At 42.2% G+C, this 25749-nt stretch overlaps 1 protein-coding gene across 5 annotated transcripts in view; it reads left to right on the top strand.

Annotated features, from left to right (window-relative positions):
- The window catches only part of CDCA7 (cell division cycle associated 7), a 37791-nt gene that overhangs the window by 4780 nt on the left and 7262 nt on the right, over positions 1-25749 (top strand). Inside the window, exons 1-4 of one of the 5 annotated variants that reach the window (XM_061435133.1) lie at positions 19840-19956; positions 20662-20757; positions 23168-23293; positions 23713-23949. In XM_061435133.1, coding sequence (XP_061291117.1) covers positions 19936-19956; positions 20662-20757; positions 23168-23293; positions 23713-23949 — 480 coding nt within the window. In that variant the 5' untranslated portion in view covers positions 19840-19935. Of the gene's footprint in view, positions 1-19827; positions 19957-20661; positions 20758-23167; positions 23294-23712; positions 23950-25749 lie in introns of those variants that run through there. The other 4 variants (XM_061435141.1, XM_061435162.1, XM_061435152.1 and 1 more) reach the window with 4 other exon arrangements.

The raw sequence follows: 25749 nt of genomic DNA, 5'->3' as shown, positions 1-25749 counted from the left end.
TCTCCAGTGCCTTTAATTCAAAATAAATGCCAAAGTGGGAGATATGTTCTGAACCGCTGTACCAGCCATGGTACTAAGATGAGGACCATGAATAAGACAGATGGGATCTCTGTTCTAGACTTTACATTCCAGGTAGGTTTTGGATGCGGGTGTGCACATGTATGTGTACATGAGTGTGTGCTTGTGTATGTTGGGAGCAGTGAGTGAGACAGACTGTAAACAAGTAAACATGAAAACTTGAGATTTTGAGAGGGGCTGTGAAGACAAAGCGTCCTGAGATAGAATATAATAGGGTGGAGGACAGTCCTCTGAATGTAATACAGGCTCAAGGGAGGTGAGGTGACATTTGAATTTAGACTTGAAGGCAGAAAAGGAATTAGAGTACAAAGGTCCTTTCAAGCAGACCAGAGAGCCTGTGCAAAGACTTTGAGATGGTTATGAGCCTGAGGTTCTGATCACGTTTGAGCACTGGGGTCACTGGATTAGAATGAGATGGAGGAGGCAGGCAGGACTGGAGGAAGGGAAAGCTAATGAAGGATTTTTTTTTTTGGGCTAACGCCAGCTCCTAGTTTCAGCATTTGGGGTCTAGTTCCCCAAGACTCTGAGCTCCCAGTGCAGGAGGTCTGGGTTTGATCCTTGGTCAGGGAAAGTGTTAGTTGCTCAGTTGTGGTCTCAAAGAGTCAGACTGAGTGACTAACACTTTACTTTCCCTTACCAGGGATCAAGCGCAGACTCCCTATTTTGGGATCTCAGCGTCTTAGCCACTGATCCACCAGGCAAGCCCCCAGAAGGATTTTTAAACTGGAGAATGATCCAAGTTATTTTCTAAAAAACTGCTGTGGTTCTGTGTAGATATATAATTGAGGAAGTCATTGGAGTATCCAGAGGGATTTTAGACAAGAGTTTAGACAAGAACAGTGGTAGTGGAAATGCTTGTGACTTATGTGTGGAAGTAGAAGCAACAGTATTTGGTGACACATTGGATGTGAGAAATAAGGGATGCAGAGAAATCAGGAATAACACTTGATTTTTAGCTTGGGCAACGGAGTAGGTGATGATGCTGTTTACTGAGACGGAAAGATGTGGAGATAAGTGGCTTTTGAGGAGGGAATCGGAGATCTACAAGCTGGAATCAAGGTTGCCGGGAGAAATATCAATAACCTCAGATATGCAGATGACACACCACCCTTATTGCCATAAGTGAAGAGGAACTCAAAAGCCTCTTGATGAAAGTGAAAAAGGAGAGTAAAAAAGTTGGCTTAAAGCTCAACATTCAGAAAACGAAGATCATGGCATCTGGTCCCATCACTTCATGGGAAATAGATGGGGAAACAGTGGAAACAGTGTCAGACTTTATTTTTCTGGGCTCCAAAATCACTACAGATGGTGACTGCAGCCATGAAATTAAAAGACGCTTACTCCTTGGAAGGAAAGTTATGACCAACCTAGATAGCATATTCAAAAGCAGAGACATTACTTTGCCAACAAAGGTCTGTCTAGTCAATGCTATGGTTTTTCCAGTGGTTATGTATGGATGTGAGAGTTGGACTGTGAAGAAGGCTGAGCGCCGAAGAATTGATGCTTTTGAACTGTGATGTTGGAGAAGATTCTTGAGAGTCCCTTGGACTGCAAGGAGATCCAACCAGTCCATTCCGAAGGAGATCAGCCCTGGGATTTCTTTGGAGGGAATGATGCTAAAGCTGAAACTCCAGTACTTTGGCCACCTCATGCAAAGAGTTGACTCATTAGAAAAGACTCTGATGCTGGGAGGGATTGGGGGCAGGAGGAGAAGGGGACGACAGAGGATGAGATGGCTGGATGGCATCACCGACTCCATGGACGTGAGTCTCAGTGAACTCCGGGAGTTGGTGATGGACAGGGAGGCCTGGCGTGCTGCAATTCATGGGGTCGCAAAGAGTCGGACAAGACTGAGCGAGTCATCTGATCTGATATTCAAAATGACATTAAGTAGATGGTTTAATATACAAGTTTAGAGTTCAGAGGAAAAGTTTTGGCTGAAGATATAATACTGGGAGTCACAGGAGATGATGGCACTACTGCCCATGGGCTCAGATGATCTGTTCCTAAAAAAGTCGGATCAAGTCAAACGTTTCCTAACTTAAGAACGTGTCATGCCTGAGTGCCATGTTTCAGGTAATCCCCGCGTTTCACAGGCAATCACTGTTCATTCTAATTTCTGTTGCCATTGTTTCATTTCACCTGTTCTAACATAGGTTTTCCCTTCGCTGTCTGAAAGTAGAGCATTCCTCTGAAATGTTTCACAACCTGAAATGGTGTGAAGAAACAATCACCTTAGGACACACCTTGCTAACCAATGCACAAAATAAACTGAGATACAGCACAGACAGTTCAAATCTGGCGGTTTGTTGCTGAGATGCTGACTGTTGTTCCCGGCAAAGGCTGGTGGGGCCACTGTAGCTGCTTCCAGTTGCTCACCACCTTTATAATGGTGGTTGGTGGCTGGCTGCAAAGTAAGTGCTGAATGTTATTGTCATTTTTCATCTTCTTTTTTGGTAAAAGTGAAAATCCTCTTTGGCTTTCTTTCCACTGTGAAAAACAGGTAAAAGCGAAGTGGTTATAAAGCAAACTTTTGAAAAGCAGGGGATAACAATACAATAAGGGGATAAGTACAATAAGCATTGTACTTTCTTCATCATTGTCCAAAGTAATTTTTCCTTTGTGATTTCTTTGACTCAGGGATTATTTATATGTGCACAGTTCAATTTCCAAATATCTGAGACTTCTCTAGTTATCTTAATGTTGTTGATTTCTAGTTGAATTATTTGTGGTCAGGGAATAGATTAGGTAAAATGGCAATTTCTTTTAAAGTTCATTGAGAATTATGAATTCATGACATAAAACAACGTGTATCATGATTTTCCATTTTCACTTGAAAGAACATGTATTCCGCTACTCCACAGTTGCTGGATAACATGTTTTATAAATGTTAACTATGTAATTAGGTGAAGTTACTTAATGATGTTTTTTCATATTCTTCATATCCTAGTTTTTTGAGTGTGGTTGTGTGTTGGTCTAATTCTATTCATTTCTGAGATGGGATATTAAAATCTCCAACTATGATTGTGAGTTTCTCTATTTCTCTCTTTAGCTCTATCAGATTTTTCTTTAATGTTTTGAAGTTCTGCTATTAGGTTCATACATTTCAGAATTATATGTCTTCCTGGTGAAACAATCCCTTTATCATTAAAAAATATTCCTCTTTATCACTGGTAATACATGTTGTTTTGAAATTGAATTTGTCCTGTATTAAGGTCTTTTTTTTTTTTTAGTGCTTATTCATTTATTTTTGGCTGTGCTGGGTCTTCACTACTGCACTCGGGCTTTCTCCGCTGGGTCTTCACTGCTGCACTTGGGCTTTCTCCAGCCGTGGTGCGTGCGGTCCACTTTTCATTGTGGGGCATGGACCTCTCGCTGTGGTGGCCTCTCGTGCAGCACGGGCCCTCGGTGCATGGGCTTCAGCAGTTGAATCACTCAGGCTTGGCAGTTGTGGCTCTTTGGCTTAGCTGCTCCACAGCACATGGAATCCTCCCAGACCAGGGATCGAACCCATGTCCCCCGCATTGACAGGCGGACTTGCACCCACTGTGCCACCAGGGCAGTTTGTGTCTCTTGTTGACAGCACATAGTTAGGTCTTCCTTTTTTATTTAGTCAGATAATTCCAGTTTTTCAATTGGTTTGTTAGATTCATTTACATTTGATGTAATTCCTGGTGTGTTCAATTCAGTTCCACTGGTTTTGCTATTTTCTCTGTGTCTTGGCTCTTTTTTATTCCTTTATTTCTCCTTTCTATCCTTCTGTTGGGAGATCATATTTTTTACTATTCAGTTTTAGTTCCTCTATTAGCTTTTTAGCCCTGACACCACAAGCCAATAAAACTGCAGATATCTGCTGCAGGTCTAGCTGCCCCATGCAGCCTAGACACGGGAACATCCTGAGTGAGTGGATTTCATCTAGTGAGTGTAGTTCCCCTTTTTAAGGCTTGAAGGCCCCTCCAGTTTTCGCCTGCTGTGGCCCCTCTCCAGTATCTTCAAATAGTTGATTACATTTTGTCCACAGTTTATAACTGTTAGCAGTGTGAGAGTTATTCCGGTGGTGGTTACTCTGCCACTATCAACACTACATAAGTCTCAGTTCTCTTAATCCTTTAAAAGTCTTTCTTATTATCAATGAGAACACCTCAGTTAGATATTGTTATTTAACGTAACTCTTTTTTTTTTGTAATTTTTTATTTATTTTTTAAACGTCACTCTTTGTTCTGTCCAAGAGATCATGTCTCACACTTTAGAAGACAATAAAATCTAATTAGAACTTAATAATCATGTTTCATACTTTATCCATCTATCATTTTATTGACAGCCCATTATACTGCTTTTCCAATTGTAGCTATAATTTTAAGTTTTATACAAGTAAAATAAGTGTGAGTCCATATAAAGAAAACTAATTAGCACTAATAGTAGACGGGTTATACAGTTATGGCAAAACATGAAATAATAGTTCTGGGAATACTGAAGTTAGGAAGATTCTTTTCGGTAACATACTTCCTCTGACCCTGAGACAGTGGTGAATGGAAATCTAGAGTAAGGAAGAGAAGTCAGGACAGGGAATAGGGGTTAGAGAATTCAAAGGCTTAAGGCCTTCAGTCCAGTGCAATTGTTAGAACCAGTTTTTGTAACTTTAATGTAAAAGGTTGTTGAGAATACAGCCATTCTAAGAAGTTCTATCTTTGGTTCTCTAAGATGTTTTTATCCTAATACTTTATTAAATTTTGTAAGAATCAGTATAACCTTTTAAATTCCACTTCTGATAAATGTTATTTGATTTTTGCTTTCTATTTCCAACCATTTTGAAGGTAGTTTTAAAATACATCTATAAGTTGATTTGTTTGAATGTCTCTGATGAAACTTCAATTTCAGAAATGTCTATTATTTCCTTTTTTTTTTATTTTCGTATGTTGATCTTGATCCTGAGGAGAGTTACAAAATTTTCTTTTAAGTCGTCTAACTCAGGTCCTAGATCAGGTCCATAGCACCTGAAAAGTAACCCCTTTGATATCCAAAGAATATAAAGAAAATAAACCCCCAGGGAGGCAGCATTGACTAGAGATTAGAAAAAGGGGCTGTCAGGATGATAATCCAATTTAATCAGCTCTCCTTTTTCTAAACTCTCTGCTACCAGTTTTCTACCCTGGCTTTTTAAGGATTGGTATGACTACCTAGTGCTTATTTGTATTTATACAATGAAGGCAAAATTTTATTTTCTTAACTAGGTTTTTAGTCATTTCACTGTGGAGTAACTGGTTTCTTTGATCTTCTCTGAAGGATGGACTGAAGAAAAAATCCTTGATGATTCTGTTAAGGGCCTCGTGTCATGGACATCTTACCCTGTCTTTTCTAGTTGGTGCTGTGTTAAAATTGAATTATGCTAAAACACAATGATGCTGTGTTTGGAAACACAAATACTTTTGAAGAGAAGTCAGTGGTCATTTGTATTTTCTTGTATATGTTTTTAAACTGTTTTTCTCTTCATCTTTGGTTTTCAGAAAATTTACAAAGGATATCACAGGTGTGGTTTTCTTTGTATTTGTTTTGCTTAGGGTTTGCCGAGCTTCTTGAATCTATAAATTTGGGAAATTTTCAGCTATTATTCCTTCAACTATTTTTTTCCCTGCCTCATTCTCTCTGCCTTCCTTCTAGGACTCCAATTACTCATATATTAGAACTTTTTATATTGTTCCCATAAGTCACAAAGTCCCTTTTCTGTTCTGTTCTTTGTTTTCCCCCCCAGTCTTTTATCCTCTGTTCTTTAGACTGGATAATTTCTAATTATCTCTCTTTTTGTTCACTTATTATGACATCATAACCAGTATTCTTTTAAGTCTATCCATTAGATATTTTATTTATATTTCAAATCTAGAATTTCCATTTGGTTCTATTTTTATACTTTTGCTTTCTTTACTGATAGCTCTTATTTGTTTAAGGTCATAAAGGAAAAGTAAGCTTAGTCCTAATAACTTTTATAATCTTCCTTTGCTAACTTCAGTATCTGCAGAATCCTGAAGTTAGTCTGCATTGATTACGGATGAGTCACGCGAGTTTCCCCCTTTGTCTAGTGATTTGGGGTTTTATTCAAAACATAAATAATCACTGTAGAAACTCTGGATTCTGTTCTGTTTTTCCAAAGAGTCTTGATTATTTGTTTTGACGGGAGGTTAACTGGGCCTACTTCAAACTCCACACTCAGACTCCCCTGCAGTTGGTAGCAGCTGAAATCTCTATTTAGTTTTTAAAGCCATAGATGAACTTCTTGGATCTCTCACGTGCAGGTAGTTTAGGAATTAGCCAAAGATTTGGGCAGAACTTACGTGCAGAATTTGAGGCTACCCCTTTATGATTCTCTTTAAAAAAAAAAATTGTATTTATTTATTTTTGGCCGGGCCGGGTCTCTGTTGCTGCACGGGCTTCTCTTTAGGGGCTACTGTCTAGATGTGGTGCGCAGGCTTCTCATTGCAGCGGCTTCTCTTGTCGCACTGCACGGGCTCTAGGGCGTGTGTGTTTCAGCAGTTGCAGCACTTGGGCTCAGTAGTTGCAGCTAGAATCCGAGGCTCAGTAGTTGTGGTGTGTGGGCTTAGCTGCTGGCCACGTGGGATCTTCCCGGATCAGGGATGGAACCCACGTCTCCTGCATTGGCAGGCAGATTCTTTACCACCGAGCCACCACGGAAGCCCAGACTTCTGTTATTTATTTCTAGTTTGATTCCATCATGGTTATATAATACCCTTTCTATAAATCACATTCTTTTTAATTTCAAAGTTTGCTTTATGACCCAGGATATGGTTTGGTTTCTCTGGACACTTTAAAAGAATGTGTATCATGCTGTTGTTGGATGAAGCGTTATATGAATGTTGACTAGGTTCTGTTGGTCGGTGGTGTTGAGTTCTTCTATACCCTTGCTGATTTTCTGGTTAATTTTATCACTCACTGAGTGAGGAGTGCTGAAATCTCCCAACTATAATTCTGTCTTTTTCCTGATACCCAAGCCCTGTAAATGTTACCTTATTTGGAAATTACAGATGTAATTTAAGTTAAGGATCTTGAAATGAGACCATCATGGATAACCCAAATAGGCCCTGATCCCAATGGCAAGTGTCCTTATAAGAGACACAAGAGGAGGAGTCACAGCCACAGAGGAGAAGATCATGCAAAGATGGAGGCAGAGACTGGTGTGAGCAACCATAAGCCAAAGAATGAGGACAGCAACCCAAAACTGCAAGAGGCAAGGAACAGAGACTCATTCCTAGAACTTCTGGAGGGAGCACAGTCCTCTTGATACCTTGATTTCAGAATTCTGGCCTCCAAAGCTGAGAGAATACATTTCTATTGTTTTAAGCCACAGAGTTTGTGATCATTTTTAACAGCAGCCACAGGATACCCATACAGTAGCATACCTCGCCTTCCAGGCTCTAATCTGAAAAAGAGGAGTCCAAAGAGACACAGCTTGACCAAGCTCTCACCCTAGAGATTAGACTACCGTCACAACTCTGGTGACAAATTAGACTAGATCTTTCAGAGTCATCAAAGACAGTAACTAGAATAACCAGTCTTTACCAGTTTCCACTTAGGAACTTATAAAGCCAATGTTTGTGTCCCGTATGTTGGGACATTCATATGTTGGGAAATTCATGTGTTGATGTTCCATCTCCAGTGAAACAGTATGTGGAGGTGGGTCCTTCTGGAAGGAATGAGGTTATGGGAGTACAGCCCTCATGAATAGGATTAGTGCCCTTAGAAGAAGAGATATGAGAGAAATTGCTTCTCTATCTCTGCTCTCCCCTGTTAGGATAGCAAGAAGGCCGTCTCAAATCAGGAAGCACACTCTTGCCAGGCACCTTGATTGTGCATTTCCCAGTCTCCAGAACTAAAAGAAGTAAATGTTTGTTGTTAAAGTCATCCAGTCTATGGTATCTTTGTTGTAGCAGACTGAACTAATAGCAGCCAGTTTTTATAGTTTCTAAAATTTGGAATTTTGGATAATTCTTCTTGCTGCCCTAAGCAATCTTATTTTCTTGTCTTTAAATTTTATTTATTTATTTTTTTCTGGGTATAGTGGGTCTTCCTTGCTGCACAGGCTTTCTCTAGTTGTGGCAAGTGGGGTCTGCTCTGCAGTTGAGGTGCTCGGGCTTATTGTGCTGGCTTCTCTTCCTGCAGAGCACAAGCGGAGAAGTTGTGGCACACAGGCTCAGTTGCTCCACAGCATGTGAAATCCTCCCAGACCAGGGATCGAACCCATGCCCCTTGCAATGGCAGGTGGATTCTTAACCACTGGACCACGAGGGAAGTCTGCAACCCTGTTTTCTTACTGGCCATTTGGTCTCTTCTGCTTCTTTGTGACATTAGCTCACAGTAGTCCTCATTCTGCCCTGGACTCAGAGCATCATTTATTTGCTTTCTATTTCACCACTAGCCAGTGTTATCTTCTGGTATTAACAAGGATTAACTAAGAGAAAGAAAGTGACCATGGGACCACTAAGGTATTAATGGATCAGTGGCCCCTATCTCAAGTGTCTAATCTGATTGGGAGCAGGGGAACGTTATCACCTGGTATCAAATGTGGTGCTTAACCATGTGGGGCTGGCTATTCAGATGTTGTCTGGTACAGTACAGCAGTAAAGAGTGTGAACTCAGTCTAAGCTGAAATAGCTATGCCACTCGCCACGTGTTCTATGACCTTGGGCAAGTTAATCTCTCAGTTTTTGTATTTTGTCTATAAACTAGAGAAAATGAACCAAGCCTGCCTTACAGGATTGGTGTGAGGATTAAATGAGTACACGTCTGGCATATAGTCAGTGCACAATACATTTTATTTATTATTACTGAGCCTGCCAAGTGCGTAACTTTTCCCATTCGGTAGTTCCAAAGATGCCCAGACGAACATGATTAAGATAATACTTTTCTAGTCAAAAATACATATTCCCATTGTTAAAATAAAGCTCCTAAAATCATAACTAACTATTGTATCTAGAGACAACATCATGGGGCAGTATCAAAGCTGCTTCTCAGTCTTAAGAGTTCACAACCTCCTGGCACTAAGCATCCCATCTCTAGTTCTGCTGCAATCCCTTCCTGCCATTTTATTAAATACAGCCCCTCGTGTCTCAAAGGTAAAGAATCTGCCTGCAATGCATGAGGTGCAGGAGATGCAGGTTCAACCCTGGATTAGGAAGATACCCTGGAGGAGGGCATGGCAATCCACTCCAGTATTCTTGACTTAAATAATCTCATGGACAGAGGAGCCTGATGGGCTACAATCCACAGGATCACAAAGGATCAGACACCACTAAGTGACTGAGCACATAGCACATTAGCACATGGAATGAATAGTACCTTTTACCACCATCAGTGTCGCTGATACTATTTAGATATTACTTAACTACTTATTAAACTATCAGTTCAGTTCAATTGCTCAATTGTGTCCAATTCTTTGTGACCCCATGGACTGAAGCATGCCAGGCTTCCCTGTCCAATACCAACTCCCAGAGCTTGCTCAAACTCATATCCATTGAGTCGGTGATGCCATCCAACCATCTCATCCTCTGTTGTCCCCTTCTCCTCCTGTCTTCAATCTTTCCCAGCATCAGGGTATTTTCCTATGAGTCAGTTCTTCACATCAGGTGACCAAAATATCGGAGATCCAGCTTCAGCATTAGTCCTTCTAATGAATATTCAGGGCTGATTTCCTTTAGGATTGACTGGTTGGATCTCTTTGCTGTCCAAGGGACTCTCAAGAGTCTTCTCCAACACAACAGTTCAAAAGCATCAATTCTTCAGCTCTCTGCTTTCTTTATAGTCCAACTCTCACATCCATACATGACTACTGGAAAAACCAAAGTTTTGACTAGATGGACGTTTGTCAGCAATGTTATGCCTCTGCTTTTCAATATGCTGTCTAGGTTGGTCATAGCTTTTCTTCCAAGGAACAAGCATCTTTTAATTTCATGCCTGCAGTCACCATCTGCACTGATTTTGGAGCCCGAGAAAATAAAATCTTTCACTGTTTCCATTGTTTCCCCATCTATTTGCCACAAAGTGATGGGACTGGATTGGAGAAGGAAATGGCAACCCACTCCAGTGTTCTTTCCTAGAGAATCCTGTGGACAGAGGAGCCTAGTGGGCTGTTTCCATGGGGTTGCACAAAGTCAGACATGACTGAAATGACTTAGCATGCATGCACGCAATGGAGAAGGAAATGGCAACTCACTCCAGTATTCTTGCCTGGAGAATCCCAGGGATAGAGGAGCCTGGTGGGCTGCCATCTATGGGGTCGCACAGAGTTGGACACTCCTAAAGCGACTTTGCAGCAGCAGCAGCAGCAGATGGGACTGGATACCATGATCTTAGTTTTTGAATGTTGAGTTTTAAGCCAGCTTTTTCACGCTCCTCTTTCACCTTCATCAAGAGGCTCTTTAGTTCTTGTTTGCTCTCTGCCGTAATGGTGGTGTCATCTGCATATCTGAGGTTATTGATCTGTCTCCTGGCAATCTTGATTCCAGCTTGGGCTTCATCCAGTCCAGCATTTCTCATGATGTACTCTGCATATAAGTTAAATAAACAGGGTAATCAGTATACAGCCTTGATGTATTCCTTTCCCAATTTGGAAACAGTCTCTTGTTCCATGTCCATTTCTAACTGTTGCTTCTTGACCTGCATACAGATTTCTCAGGAGGTAGGTAAGGTGGTCTGGTATTCCCATCTCTTTAAGAATTTTCCACAGTTTGTTGTGATCCACACAGTCAAAGGCTTTAGTGTAGTCAAGGAAGCAGAAGTAGATGTTTTTCTGGAATTTTCTTGCTTTTTCTATGATCCAGTGGATGTTGGCAATCTGATCATACATATTAAAGTATATGAAAGTATTAATGCAATTATATTAGGTATATACATATCTATTAATTAATGAGGAAATTAAAAAAAATAAGATTTCTAAGAAATAAAGTATTTATACAGACAAGCTCAGTTAACCATGACCCTTGCTCCAAGAAAACCAGATCCCCTGTTTCCTGCCTTAAAGTTAATACTGATGAGTACAGCACTGGGTACATACTGGATACCTATGGACAGAGTGAGGACGCTAATGTGAGCTCTTATATTTTTTATGAGCCTAGGAACCATATCATTCCAATAATCCTACTATTTTATGCTTCTCTCCCACTGGTTACATTCTTGTTCCCTCTGACTTTCTAAATATCTCTTACATTCTGTTTTATACTCATCCCTCCCTCTGTCTTACCAGAACAATATTAATTTAGACCTCATTCTGTGTCCTGGATAGCTGGAACAGTTTCCTGTTTCCCCAGCATCCAGCTTCCTTGCCCCCTTCCTGTGCATTATTTTTTAATATATATATTTTAATTTATTTATTTGACTGTGCTGAGTCTTAGTTGTGGCATGTGGGATACAGTTCCCTAACCAGGGATCAAACCGGGGTCCCCTGCATTGGGAGTGTGGAGTCTTAGCCACTGGACCACCAGGAAGTCCTTCTTGTGCGTTCTTTATCCTGGAACCAGAGTGATTTTTCTATAGTGCAAATTTTACTGTATTGTTTGTTCTTTTGCTTAAAACTCTATTGCTTTCAGGATACATAAACTCCTTGCTGCTGCTGCTGCTGCTAAGTTGCTTCAGTCATGTCCGACTCTGTGCGACCCCCAGACGGCAGCCCACCAGGCTACCCCCTCCCTGGGATTCTCCACGCAAGAACACTGGAGTGGGTTGCCATTTCCTTCGCCAATGCGTGAAAGTGAAAAGTGAAAGTGAAGTCGCCCAGTCGTGTCCGACTCTTAGCGACCCCATGGACTGCAGCCCACCAGGCTCCTCCGTCCATGGGATTTTCCAGGCAAGAGTACTGGAGTGGGGTGCCATCACCTCCTTCGCCTAAACTCCTTAGGCCTTTCCAAATTCTAGCCCAGTGGGTTCCTGTGGTTGCTGTTAAATCATCTATATTGCACCTGTTGGTACCTGTTTTCTGCTGCATTGCCTGGTAGTCCTATGTAGCAAAGCTCCTTCCTAGTTCTCCTAACACCACCTCATCATCCCCTTAGTCATTAATGTGGATGTTTGATGGCACTTGTAGTTGCAGATGCTGGTCTTGTGGAAACAGGAAAAGACACCCCTTCCTCCCTTTAGAAAATTCTTTCATTAAACGTTAAAGGGAACAGTCCATTCTGAGTTACACCCTCAGGAGGCACAAGTTTCATCAGCCTGTTTAAAGACCATTAAGTGGAATTAATGTGTCCCACTCCCAAATGTCTCTTTGAACCAAAAATCTAAGGGGTCCAGGAGATTCCCAGCCTGGCTTGAGTATCTGTCAGTCATTTCCTTTGGCACTAAGTGATGCTCATCAAGGTCATGCTGGTTCTCCCAAGGCTGGATCTCTGTACACCTGAGCCAGACGGACAATGCTGACTGTTTTTTCCTTGTTTCCTCCTGGTGGCCCATGGAGAGAGGACGTGTCTGTGAGTTACGGATGAGTCATGATCATGAAAATTATTTTTATTTAAAAAAATGGCAACTCTTTTTCCCTGTCACACACGCTGTAGGATCTTAATTCCCCAACCAAGAATGGAACCTGTGCCCCGTGCAGTGTTAGCTGAGTCCTAACAACTGAACCACCTGGGAATTTCCCCCAAACGAATCTATTAATATTACAGCAAAAAAGAACTGTGAACTACAATGACTTTTGGACTATTAATAGTTCCCTCACATTTTCCACAGTAATTTCTTCTCTAGAAATCTGGGAGAGGATAGGGTGGGAATGTGGTTTTCCTCCTCACTTCCAACACCTTTAACCTGACCCCATGAGTCCTTATGGAATCCAGATTTTTGGTGAGCTGTCTGTTGTCGTTATTTTTTTTAAATGTGGTCATATGTACTTGAAATTTATCATTTTAATCATTTGAAAGTGTGCAATTCAGTGGCATTGAGTCGCTCGCTCAGTCGTGTCCGACTCTTTGCGACCCCATGGACTGTAGCCCACCAGGCTCCTCCGTCCATGGGATTCTCCAGGCAAGAATACTGGAGTGGGTTGCCGTTTCCTTCTCCAGGGGATCTTCCCGACCCAGGGATTGAACCCGGGTCTCCTGCATTGCGGGCAGATGCTTTAACCTCTGGGCCACCAGGTACACTGAAAACGTTGTGCAGCCATTAGCACTATCCATTTCCAGAACTTTTTCATTGTCCCAAACAGAAACTCTGTATGTGTTAAGGAGTCATTTCCCTCCTTCCGTTCAGTCCCTGGTAACCTCTATTATACTTTCTGAATTTTTCTATTCTACATACTTTATATTTGTCCTTTTGTGTGTCTGGCTTATTTCAATTAACACAGTGCTTTTTAGGTTCATCTATGTAACAGAATTTCATTCGTTTTAAGGCTAATTAACATTCCATTGTATGTAAATACCACATTTTTTTTCTATCCATTCATCTGTTGATGGACATTTGTGTGCTTAACACCTTCTGGCTATTGTTAATAACACTGCTGCAAGCATGGGAGTACAAGTTTATCTTTGAGTTCCTGCTTCAAGTGTTTGGGTGTATACCTAGGAATGGAATCGATGGATCATGTGGTAATTCTATGTTTAACTTTTTGAGGTCTGCTGGTGGACTGGTTTTGAGTTGTATAGATTAATGTGCAGATTAGGCTCTTCCCTAGGGTCCTGACCAGTATCTTGAGCTTTTAACCAATCTATAGTCAATCCTCAAGTCTCCTTTTAGCTAATAGTCAAACTTCCTCTCTCTACAATTCTCTTTGCACAGAGTTGCTTAAGAGGAACCGATCTGAAGAAGAAATCAATGCCCTGGAAAATTCACAAGTAGGACAGTTTACAATAAGCTGTCTATGCAGCGAACAGAGAAAAGAAACTTTTCACGCCTTTTTTTTGGGTACTCCCTAGTTGTTTCCGGTGGTGAGAAAGTGCTAAAGTGTTAGTCGCTCAGTTGTGTCTGACTCTTTGCAACCCAATGGACTGTAGCCCACGAGGCTCCTTTGTCCATTGAATTCTCCAGGCAAGAACACTGGAGTAGGTAGCCACTCCTTTCTCCAAGGGATCTTCCCAACCCAGGAATCCAACCCTGGTATCACACTGCATGCATGTTCCTTACCATCTGAGCAACAGGGAAGCCCCCCAGTGGTGGTGGTGGGATGATCAAATTAAAAACCAAAAACTCTTGAGTAAAAACAAAAAGAAACCTTGCTAAGTACAAAATTTTTAAAAAGTTCTGGAAGGAGAACAAGTTAGAATCGAGTATGGATCATAAAATTGTAGGCAGAGTTATAGTTATAATTCAGCTTCTGTAATGTTGAAACTGACTGATTCAGTAATTAAAACTTGACTTTATCTCATTCAGTGTTTAATGGTGCCTTAACATTAGCAATCAAGTATTTCACAATAGATAATGCTTATCCATGAAAAACCAAATATTTCCTCTTGTGAAAAATGGCGAGATTTGCATTCACGTTTCCATCTTCCATTCTCGCACCAGGCATCAGAGGTCAGTAAACTGACCTACTTAAAATGGTGTTGACATATGATTAAAAACAAACATACCAATACGGTTTGGAGGCGTAGGATTTATGAATTTGACTGAGCCAGGGTGGTCATGGGCTGGGCCCTCATGCAGAGGGACTTCTGGCAACAGAAGGGTAACTTTAGAGCTTTTTGATTTCTTGCCTTTGTGCATCCTGAAAGCAGGCACTGGGCAAGTAAATCAATAATTAGGGGGTTATTTAAAACAGAGATTTGTCACCTGACACAGTGCAACCTGTCTATATCCACGAACACAGTGACAACTCTCCCAGCCCTTTGTCCCCACGTGTGTGGTGGCTATTGAGGGTTTCTCATTTATAGAGCAGCTTGGGTTCAAGTTACCTTGCTAGAAAGAAGGAAAGGTGGGTGGGACCAGAGCAGCATACCGACTGGGACATTAGCTTTGTTCTGAAATCCATCTAAAAGGGATACCTCTTATTAATTTTTGCACTCTTTGTCCTAAAACCAAGCATCTCAAGGTTGAGATTGACTTAATTCACCTTGTTATTCTACAGGTGCTGAGTGCTCAGATCCTCAGGGTCAAGTACCAAACTTAATAGGAAATGAAATTCTTTGTGCAAAGTGAATAAAAGCGATGAGACAGCATACAACCATCCTGAAAGTTCATAATAGCCTGAGGGGTTCAAAGCTCTGTTACAGGAGATTGGTATTTTAGAATGTTTCACAGATTTAAAATTCCTCCCACAATCATTCTAGTTGGTAATAAGCAGTTACTGAGGCCCTGCTGTATTTACAACCCTTGGATCAGATACTGTCTGTAAATGTCAGGTATGTGCTTATGCAACATCAGCTATGTGCCTGCTACCTGTTGCTCTGGCCGGTGGCCTCGTCATCTCTGCTCATTGAATTTCCATTCTTACTCATTTGTGTCTTTCTTTCAAAATGAACATTTTACCAGTATATGATTAACATAGTGACTTAAAACCTTTATGAAATAGCTAAAATTACAAGACTAACTGGCATTCCCTTTTATAGGACCCTGTATGGAACTGCATATGTGTGTATATATATATTTTTTGGGGCGGGGGGCTGTGTTGGGTCTTTGCTGTGGGCAGGCTTCTCTAGTTGTGGTGCATGGGCTTAGTTGCCCTGTGGCATGTAGGATCTTTGTTCCCCCTACCCCACAAGGGGTCAAAACCACCCCTCCCCCAGGTCCCCTGCCTTGGAAGGTGGATTCTTAACCGCTGGACCATTCAAGGAAATCCCAGGACTGCATATTTAACACTACAATATATGTCTTGACAGGACAACTGTTACAAAATTTAAAAAAAATTTTTATCATAAAATGTTTCAGACACAAAAAAAGCCCACAAAAAGTGAAATTATAATACACTCATGTATCTACTACTCACATTGAACACTTTGCCATTTTTTCTTTGTACCCTTTATTATTATTTTTTTTAATGTTTATTTATTTATTTGGCTTTACCAGGTATTAGTTGTGGCACATGGGATCTTTACTTGTAGCACGTGGAATAGCTTCCTGACCAGGGATTGAACCCCTGACCTCCTACACTGAGCACACAGGGTCTTAGCCACTGGATCAACTGGGAAGTCCCCATACTGTTTATTTTTAAAGAAAGCATTAGTGATAGAGTGGAAAACCTCATCCTCCCCTGTGTCCTCCATCTTTCCCTCCTTAGAGTTAGCCTCTATCCTATTCTAATTGCTCATGTCTTTATATACTTTCACAGTTTATGTACGTTTTGTATTTTTAAAAATTTGCATAAGGGGTATGCTTTACCAAAATGTTTGCAATTTGCTTTTCCGTTCAACATTAAGATTTACCTACACTGATGCACGTAAGCTATGCCATTCCTTTGAACACTGTTCAAATTCTGTTGTATGACTATACCACTGTTCCTGTCTCCATTTCCTTTCTGAGGGCCATTTAGATTGTTTGCAATATCTTACTATGATACACAACACTACTATGAATGAACAATCCATTCCTCTGGTCCAGTTAGCTCTGCCTTCAAAATGATGTATCTTAAAATCTGACCACTTCTCCCTCATCCCAGAATCACCCTAGTCCAAAACATCATTTTCTCCTTTAGGAGCTCCGAAGTGTCTCACTCTTGCTCCCCCATCCCCATTTAGTTTATAGTTCATGCAGCTCATGGAGTCTGATTGGGTCTTTTCTTCATCAGAATCCTTCCTCTCATACCTGATATAAAGTTCAAGCTTCTTCCATGGCCAGGGAGCCTCCATGTGATCTCTCCCATGCTCTCTCTTTCTCTAGCTTTCTGTAGTCCAGTATGGTCTGCTGCTGCTGCTGCTGCTAAGTCGCTTCAGTCGTGTCCGAATCTGTGCGACCCCATAGACGGTAGCCCATCGGGCTCCCCCGTCCCTAGGATTCTCCAGACAAGAACACTGGAGTGGGTTGCCATTTCCTTCTCCAATGCATGAAAGTGAAAAGTGAAAGTGAATTTGCTCAGTCGTGTCTGACTCTTAGCGACCCCATGGACTGCAGCCCACCAGGCTCCTCCATCCATGGGATTTTCCAGGCAAGAGCTGGGTGTCATTGCCTTCTCCATATGGCCTGCTACTAAGCTTCTATTCACTGCCTTAGAGCCTTTTAACTAGCTGTTCACTCTGTCTTATGCCAGCACTTCCTTCATCTTCCTATGGATTCCTATTTTTTTTTAAATGTATTTGTTTATTTGGCTGCACTAAGTCTAAGTTGTGGCATATGGGATCTTTAGTTGTGGTATGTGTGATCTAGTTCCCTGAACAGGGATCAGATCCAGGTCCTCTGCTTTGCAAGCGTGGAGCCTCAGCCACTGAAGTTCCCCTCCCTTGTCTTTATTTGCGTTTTTGATCAGATAACACCTCCTTTCCTGTTTCTATTATCTGAATTGGTACCTCTTTTATTTCCTATCCCTTTATTCTGCTTTTTGCTTCCCTGATGGCTCAGACAGTAATGAATCTGCCAGCAATGCAAAAGACTTGGGTTCGATCCCTGGGTTGGGAAGATTCCCCTGGAGGAGGAAATGGCAACCCACTCCAGTATGTTTGCCTGGAGAATTCCATGGACAGAGGAACCTGGTGGGCTATAGTCCATGAGGTCACAAAGAGTCGGGCACCACTAAGCAACTAACAGCTTCTTCTCAGAAGTGATCACATCTGGAATTATCTTACTCTTACTTCTGCTCCTCCACTAGAATGTAAACTCCCTGGGCTTTATGTCCTAGTTCTCAGAATAGTGCCTAGTGTTACAGATGTTGGCAAGACTCAGCTGAACAAACAAGAGAGCACCAGTACAAGCCTCAATGCACCTTCTCCTGGACAGTGTCTTGGAAACTTTTTGATGGTGAAGCACAGTAAGAAGTACACATTTTATACAGCATACACACAGACAGGCGCAAGAGTTTCAGGAAACAACACACTACTCTTATTTTTAAAATTCTATTTCAGAAAGAAAGAAAATATGCTAGTTGCAACCCACTAAATTGATTTCAAAATTTGCCAATGGGTTCTAACTCACAGTGTGAAAAACTTTGTTTTAGAGTATATACCTGTAAGTGGTTTTGCTGAACATTCCTGAATTGCTCTCCAAAGTGAAACATTTACTCTAACAACATCCTTGCAGGGATTTCCTCATATCCTTACCAACACATGGTCTTAACAGGCTTTAAATTTTTTTGCCAGTCTGAGTGAAACTATCTGTTTTAATTTGCATTTTCCTATTACTAAAAAGAATAGCCCAGTGATCTTAACCTAAAAAAATAACGTAAACTATATTAGAGTGCCCCCAGAGGACTAAGCGGATTCTTTACCAACCAAGCCACAAGGAAAGCCCTCCTTATCAGAACCAGTAGGCAAAGTGACTTAATCTTTCCCTTCCTTAGTTTAGCAATTTCAAATTCTCATATGTTTGATTTTAGTGGCACAGATTGCATTTCCAAGGACACAGCACTAAGGACAATTTTAGTTCATTCATCATTCATGCAGTCATTTATTTACTCAACAAATATTTATTGAGGGCCCACTACTGCCAAGGAATTTCGAAGGACAGACCAACAACCTCTCTTGGCGCCTACCTTCCAGACGGGGAGTTCTTTGTCCCTGGCACTGTGGCAGAGTGACCATGGAGCCGGCGGGTATTAGAAAGGCTGGAAGACTCCGACCAAGTCGCCTCCAATTTTTCCAATCCACATTCTCTTGCGTCGCTTGTTCACAAGTTTTTGTCTTCAGTACACCCAGAGAGGAAGCAGTATGTTCAGGCATTCTCTTCCTGCAAAGAAGTATTCCCAAGAGAAGTGGGAAGGAGAAAACTGATGTTTCATTTCAAGCATTTGTTTTAAAATGTAAGATTATAATTAGCGTCTTTTAAAGCAATCCAATTTATTTAACTTTTTCTTCTAAAAGCAACTTTTTTTCCTACTCTCTACAAACATTTGTTTTAAAGCTTCACACTTGATCTCGTCGTAATGTCAGGTTCGATTCAAGGGGCAATGAAAAATCTCACGTTCTTTCTGACTTAAGTGATTACAAATTTTGACAGAAGAAAGGAGCCCCAAATCACATTATTACAGTCTTTAGCTTCTATTCTTCTATAATCTCTAGACTTTATTATCCCATAGTTAAGTCTTAACTAACATCAGACCTTTCTTATTTAAAAATCACAAGTCTTATGTAAAAGAACTTCCCGAGCTTTCTGGAAAGAAAGATAAGGGATTTAGCTCATTTTATTACATTAGATAATGTTGTGGTTACCAGATAAGAGGTGCTAGCTATATCGCGGGACAGTGCCTGGGCTGTTGGGAGTTCATGCTCCAGTCTTTGATTTTTATTTTAAATAACGTAAACCGCACGCCTCAGGGAAAGTGCTAAGCGCGGAGGCTGGCACCGCTCTCCATTACCCACTGTCTCCCGCTTTCCCCTCCCAGCCCCAGAATTCATGCAAATTAGGCTGCTATCCCCGGGGCAATACGACCCATTTTCGCGCCATTCTCTAGGGACCCTGCAGCTATGTAAAGAGAGAGGTCCCGGAGCTTCCAAGGCAGTACTTTTCCAAGGCGGATCTTAGGGGACTGCAAGACTATTACTGGACTTTAGCGTATCTGGAAGGGCTGCTTTTTTCTCGGGGCCGAGTGGGTCTTGCGCGGGTGGGCCGTTACCAAAGCTGGCAGGACCTGCGCCGCAACGCGGGAAAGTCGGCCGCGCCCCGCCCCTCCGGCCCCAGCTCTGCACACCCCGCCCGCCGGCCCGCGCGGCTAGGGCTCCGGCTCCTGCGCTGTGGGACGGCGGCGCGCGCGGCTGCTCAGCTCTCCCCGCTCCAGCGCCGGCCGCCAGCATGGACGCTCGCCGCGCGCGGGTGAGGCTGGACGGGCTAAGGCGAGGGATGGGCGCGGTGGGTGCTGGGGGCGGGCTGACCCCCTCCAACTTCGCCGGCGGAGTGCCCCTATCAACGGGTGGCAGTCCTGGGCGGCACCCGTTTAGGCAAGCCCCAGATTTTGTGCACTTGGGGGTATTTTAGAGACTAGGGACTGTATCCAGCGGGCGTGACACCCGGCGCGCGGGCGGTCAGAGAGTTGTGAGGTTTGAGGTTTGCAGGATGCTTGGCAGCCTGGAGGAGCTCAAGGCCACGTGCGTCCGAGGCACACGTGTGCTGCGGGCAGCAGGGGCGGACCGGTCCCCCATTGTGTCTGCTGGTCCGAACTCTGCCCGCGGGGCGCGGAGGGGAGCGGGACGTGGAGTAGGGTGCTGCCCTGCAGCCTCCCGGACCTTTCCCAGGCACAGCCCGGGGAGGATGAATGTCTAGTAACGCATTCTCCTGGGCGCACTTGGGACCCTTGCGCTAGCTTCCTGCTTATTTTCCTCTTGGCCGTGCTGGCAGGCGCATCTAACTGCTGAGAGTTGATGGGTTGGGAGTTTAAAGGTCTTGAAAACCGCTCTCTTTAGAACTTGGGTTGCGCACACTTGAGGGGGCACTTACGGTCACAGGAGGTGATTAGTGCAATGGTGGTCTTATCGGTTTGCCGACCATTTGCTCGTTTCCCATTCCCTTCCCCACCCCCAGCCTTTCTTGCAGCAACAGGACGGAGCCCTGAATGGAACATGGAACGTTACTGTTTACGCTAACGGAAACCGGAACGGAGGGTCTGCCCCAGGAGAGGTTAGAGGGTGGGGGGTTGGGTGAAGAGGAAGAAAATGACAAGCTTAAAATAAATAGCAGGGGTAAGGGGCCCACGTGAGGGGCTGGGGTACTCCGGGAGTGGGTTGGAGAGGGCGTGTTGGGGGCGTAGTTTCAGAGATACCTCTTCCCGAATGGACCTTGGCATTGGCTTTCAGGATGAAGAAAACCACATGTAGCAGGACCTGGAATCTGACATCCCTGGGTTCAAATTTGAGCCATCATGGGACTTGAATAATCTGTTTCACCACTCTACGCCTCAGTTTCCACCTTTGTTGCAAGGAATTGCTTAGTGCCTGGCACACACACACACAAAAAAAAAATCTGTTGAATGGCATTTGTTATTACCTACCTGCCAGGAAAATCCATGACCATTTGTATTGCTTCTTTCTGTCTTATTCTCCAAGCATACATTTGCCTGTTAACTAACTTCGCATGCGCTGACTTGTTAACGCCCAGCAAGTATTTCCCTGAGAGCTTCCAATAGAATACTTCCCTTGAGGCGGTCTTGTGCCTCTGACTGCAGGCAGGTAGATTGATGATTGCTGGCGGGCGTGCCTGCTAAGTCGCTTCAGTCCTGTCCGTCTCTTTGCGACCCTATGGACTGTAGCCCACCAGGCTCCTCTGTCCATGGATTCTCCAGGCAAGAATACTGGAGTGGGTTGCCATGGCCTCCTCTAGGGGATCTTTTTGCCCCAGGGATTGAACCCCCACCCGCAGCTCCACCAGAAATGGTGATAATTCCTGCAGCAGTGTGAGGAGCACAGCTGTTTTAGGAGACTGCGGATTCCTTCCAGCCCTGTGATCTTGGGCAATCTTATTTCACATACCTGGTACCTTTAATTTGTTCATCTGGAAAATAGGGAGTTTCTGAGACCTCCGTTAATAGGTAGTACCTCTACCTATTATCACATTTTCATGATTTTTAAAAGGACAAGACTAAAACTTCCTAAGATGATTGAATGGAGTCTGTTGAGAAGCACTGACTGGGTGGTTGGGTTCCACCATCATGAAAATAATTTTATTTGCAAGAGAAATGTGTAACGTTAGGTGTAGAAAGATCAGAAAGATATTCCCCCTACACCTCACGTCTTGGCATTATTTTGTGGGACCCGTAGCAGAACTTGCCTTCTTAAACTTTTCAGTGTATGGAGTCACTAATGTTATTCCATGGCCATATTTCAGATATTAAAAATATAGGAAGTAATACAACAGTAATGAATATTCATTGGAAAGACTGATAGTGAAGCTCCAGTACTTTGGCCACCTGGTGCAGAGCCAACTCACTGGAAAAGACTGATTGTGGGAAAGATTCCAGGCTAGAGGAGGAGAAGGGCGCGGTAGAGGATGAGACAGATTACATCACTAACTCAATGGACATGATGAGTTTGAGCAAAACTCTGGGAGGTAGTGAAGAACAGGGAAGCCTGGAGTGCTGCATTTGATGGGGTTGCAAAGAGTTGGACACGACTTAGCGACTGCACAACATTTAGGAAATCTCTTATGAAATATGAAGAAATGGTAGAAACTACTATCTTTTTTACATGAAGTAGATGTCAGTTGCATATTCTGATGATTGGTGCCAGGCAATTCATTGTTTATGAAGGAAAGAAGCATTTTCATATCCATAGGTCATATGTGTCTAATAAAAGGGCTTATAAAAACTCAAGACTTGTGTAGCAATGGAACTACAGAAAGAGCTGAGTGGCCAGCCTAATAGAGCCCTGAAGTGGAATTGGGCATTCTACCTGGGTTTGGAGGACTGTTTGACCTTTAACTTGGTTCTTGTACATTTGTTCACTGGGTTGATATATTTGATTTGTAAAGACTTGTGCAGAAATCACTGTTCCCCTCCTGATTGGCACAAGGCCTGTTTGAAAGCCTGCCCTCTTGAAGTAGAGGTGCTGCCCAGTGTTCGAGGTTTGAGAAATTAGCATCACAGTACAGAGCCCAAAGCTTACTTAGAAAGACCTCATTAGCTTGATTTTGGCTGAGGGAAAGAAATCACTCTACCATTTTGTATTTTTGAAGTACAGTCTAATTTCTTTCTTTTTTTTTTTTTAAGGGCAGATTTTAGCAGTTTAGCATTTAATGCCTTGGGAGCTCAGTATAATGTTAAGAGTTTGGGAGTTTTTAAGGTGGGTTAAAGGGTAATTCCACAGGTATTTGAATAAATTGATACCAATGTTCCCTCAAAGGGATCTCTTTTTAGGATTTTACCTGATTTTGGAAAATTTTGTAGCAATTGCAAAGCCTCCTTTTTCTTTGTAGGGTATAAGAAATGGACATACCTCCTCTGCGCTGTTTGAACCTACTCAACTCAAAAATGATACCTTTCTTTAGATTCTGCAGCAAGCATCCCATTTAATAGTATGGCCATTTCCGTTTGCAGCAAAAGGATTGCAGAGCAAAGAAGAACTTCAAGAAATTCAGATATGTGAAGTTGATTTCCATGGAAACCCCGTCATCCTCTGATGACAGTTGTGACAGCTTTGCTTCTGATAATTTTGCAAACACAGTAAGTGCTGCCTGAGAATAAACAGAATGGAGTCTGCAGTGCTCAAAATGCCCCAAATGCTTTGTGCGTGATTAAAACTGCTTGCTTTTTGCCTACATTTCTATACAGCTGTTACGAAAATACAGTATGCACTGTAATTTCATTTCACTTTTTGCTGTGGTTCTAGGTAGTAATTGTTGGAGGTAGATTAGCTACTTATTCTATCCTTTTGAAATGTCGCCTAACCTAACATGCCTGATGATTTGCCATAACAACTCAGAAATCATTTGTAAACCTCTGAACCATTTTTCTTTGTAACAAAAGCTATTCTCTTGTAGTGCACTTGTAAATGTGATTTGCTCTCTGCACGGTTTACGGAAAATTGGTTCTTCAAAAAGAAAAAAAAAATGCACAACCACATTTATTTATTTATTTTACAGAAACCTAAATTCAGGTCAGATATCAGTGAAGAACTGGCAAATGTTTTTTATGAGGACTCTGATAATGAATCTTTCTGCGGCTTTTCAGAAAGTGAGGTGCAAGATGTGTTAGACCATTGTGGATTTTTACAGAAACCAAGGCCAGATGTCACTAACGAACTGGCCAGTATTTTTCATGCCGACTCTGATGATGAATCGTTTTGCGGTTTCTCAGAGAGTGAGATACAGGATGGAATGGTGAGTTTGAGAATTTCACCAATATCAGGCAATAAGATACATTTAGAGGCATGACATACTTGCTTAAAAATCTTTTTTCCGTATGATTTTCATTTTAGTCATGCCAGAAGGTGTCGTTGATCTTTTAAGAAAAGTTTTAAGAGTATTTTCTTCATGTCTTAAAGCAGTTTTTTGCTAATGTAGTTCTAATAGTAAGGCTTGAGGATTTTTGTAGTCTCTGAAAATCTTAGAAACTTGTAAGAAACAATTGGCCAGCGTGCAGATTTCTGTGGCCACAGAAATCAAGCCCAATCAGAGGAAGCAGATATGTCCTCAAGATGAGCTCCAGTCACATTTAAGTGCCCAGCCCAGGGCCTGACATAGAGACTTCAGTAAAAGTTGATTCCCATAGTGGATCTATACCTGCATCTGGAAAGCCTGTGATAACTCGCATGCAGGAGCTTGAGTGCAGGTAATGACAATTAGGGCCCTGCTTGCTTCCGCTGTTGCTCTTTTGTTGGCTTTTCTTACGCCTGCTGTCTTACCTTTAACCTCTATTGTCCTGCTCAGGATGCTGCTGCCAGGGATGCGCCTCAGTCCCACTCTTATCAGAGCATGCTGTTTACTTCTGCACATGTTTTCCTCTTAGCAACACTTTCTCGATAAAGGAAATATGTTTCGGGTGCATGCTCTTCAGCTCATTGTGGTCTGACACGGGTCCACTGCCTGGGACCACAGTTGCACGGCGCTGACATAAGTGAGAACATTTGGCCAGGGAGTATTTTATCATGACCTAACTTCATGATAATGTAATATTTTCTCTTAAGAGGTGATGTTGATCTGAATCAGTGCGTATTGGAGTTATTGGCAGCACTGCTCTGTGAATCTGGGTATGACTCAAACATTGTCTACAGCCTGAATCATTTCTGGGCAGTGTTTCAGTTCTTTGTAGATGCTGTTTGTTGCGACTGAGAAAATGCCAATCGATTAAAAGGCTTAAGGATTTGTGAAAGTTTTTTTGTCATTTTATGTTCTCTCAGTCTGCACACTAAAAATAACATAAAGGTTATAAAAAGCAATGAGGTTGTTGAAATGTTAAAAAACGGGTCTTCCATTTTGGGATTTTATGGGTGGTATTTTTTACTTCTCTCTTTTTTGTTAGTTTGTTTTCAGCAATCACCACAGTCAATTTCAGAATGTTTTCATCACCCCCAAAAGAAACCCTGTTCCCATCAGCAGTCACTTTGCATCCTTTCCCAGCACCCTCAGTTCCTGGCAACCACCAATCTATTTTCTCTCCTAGGTTTGCCTGTTCTAGGCATTTCATATAAATGGAACCAAACAATACGTGGTCTTTTGTGACTGGCTTCTTTCACTTAGCATGATGTTCTTGAGGTTCTTTCATGTGCCATTACTTTGTATCTTTTTATTGCTGAATAATACTCAGCTGTAAATATTCAGACCCTATCACCTTTTATGTATCCATTCATCAGTTGATGGATGTTTGAGTTATTGGCACCTTTTGGCTATTATGAATGATGCTGCTGTGAACGTTCATGTGCAATATTTGTGTGGATATGCACACCTGAGTACATACCTAAGAGTAGAATTGTTGAGTCATACAGTCTCTATGTTTAACCTTTTGAGGAACTGCCAGACTGTTCCAAAGTGGCTGCTCCGTTTTACACTTCTCCCAGTGTTTGCAGATTCTGGTTTTTCCACATCCTTGCCATACTTGTTTATTTGGCTCTGCTAGTAGGTGGGAAGTGATATCTCATGATTCTGATTTGCCCCGGTGGCCAACTTTAATACATTTTAAAT

The sequence above is a fragment of the Bos javanicus genome, chromosome 2, assembly GCF_032452875.1.
Source record: "Bos javanicus breed banteng chromosome 2, ARS-OSU_banteng_1.0, whole genome shotgun sequence".
Classification (NCBI taxonomy): Eukaryota; Metazoa; Chordata; class Mammalia; order Artiodactyla; family Bovidae; genus Bos; species Bos javanicus.
This window is presented reverse-complemented; position numbering and strand designations above follow the sequence as displayed.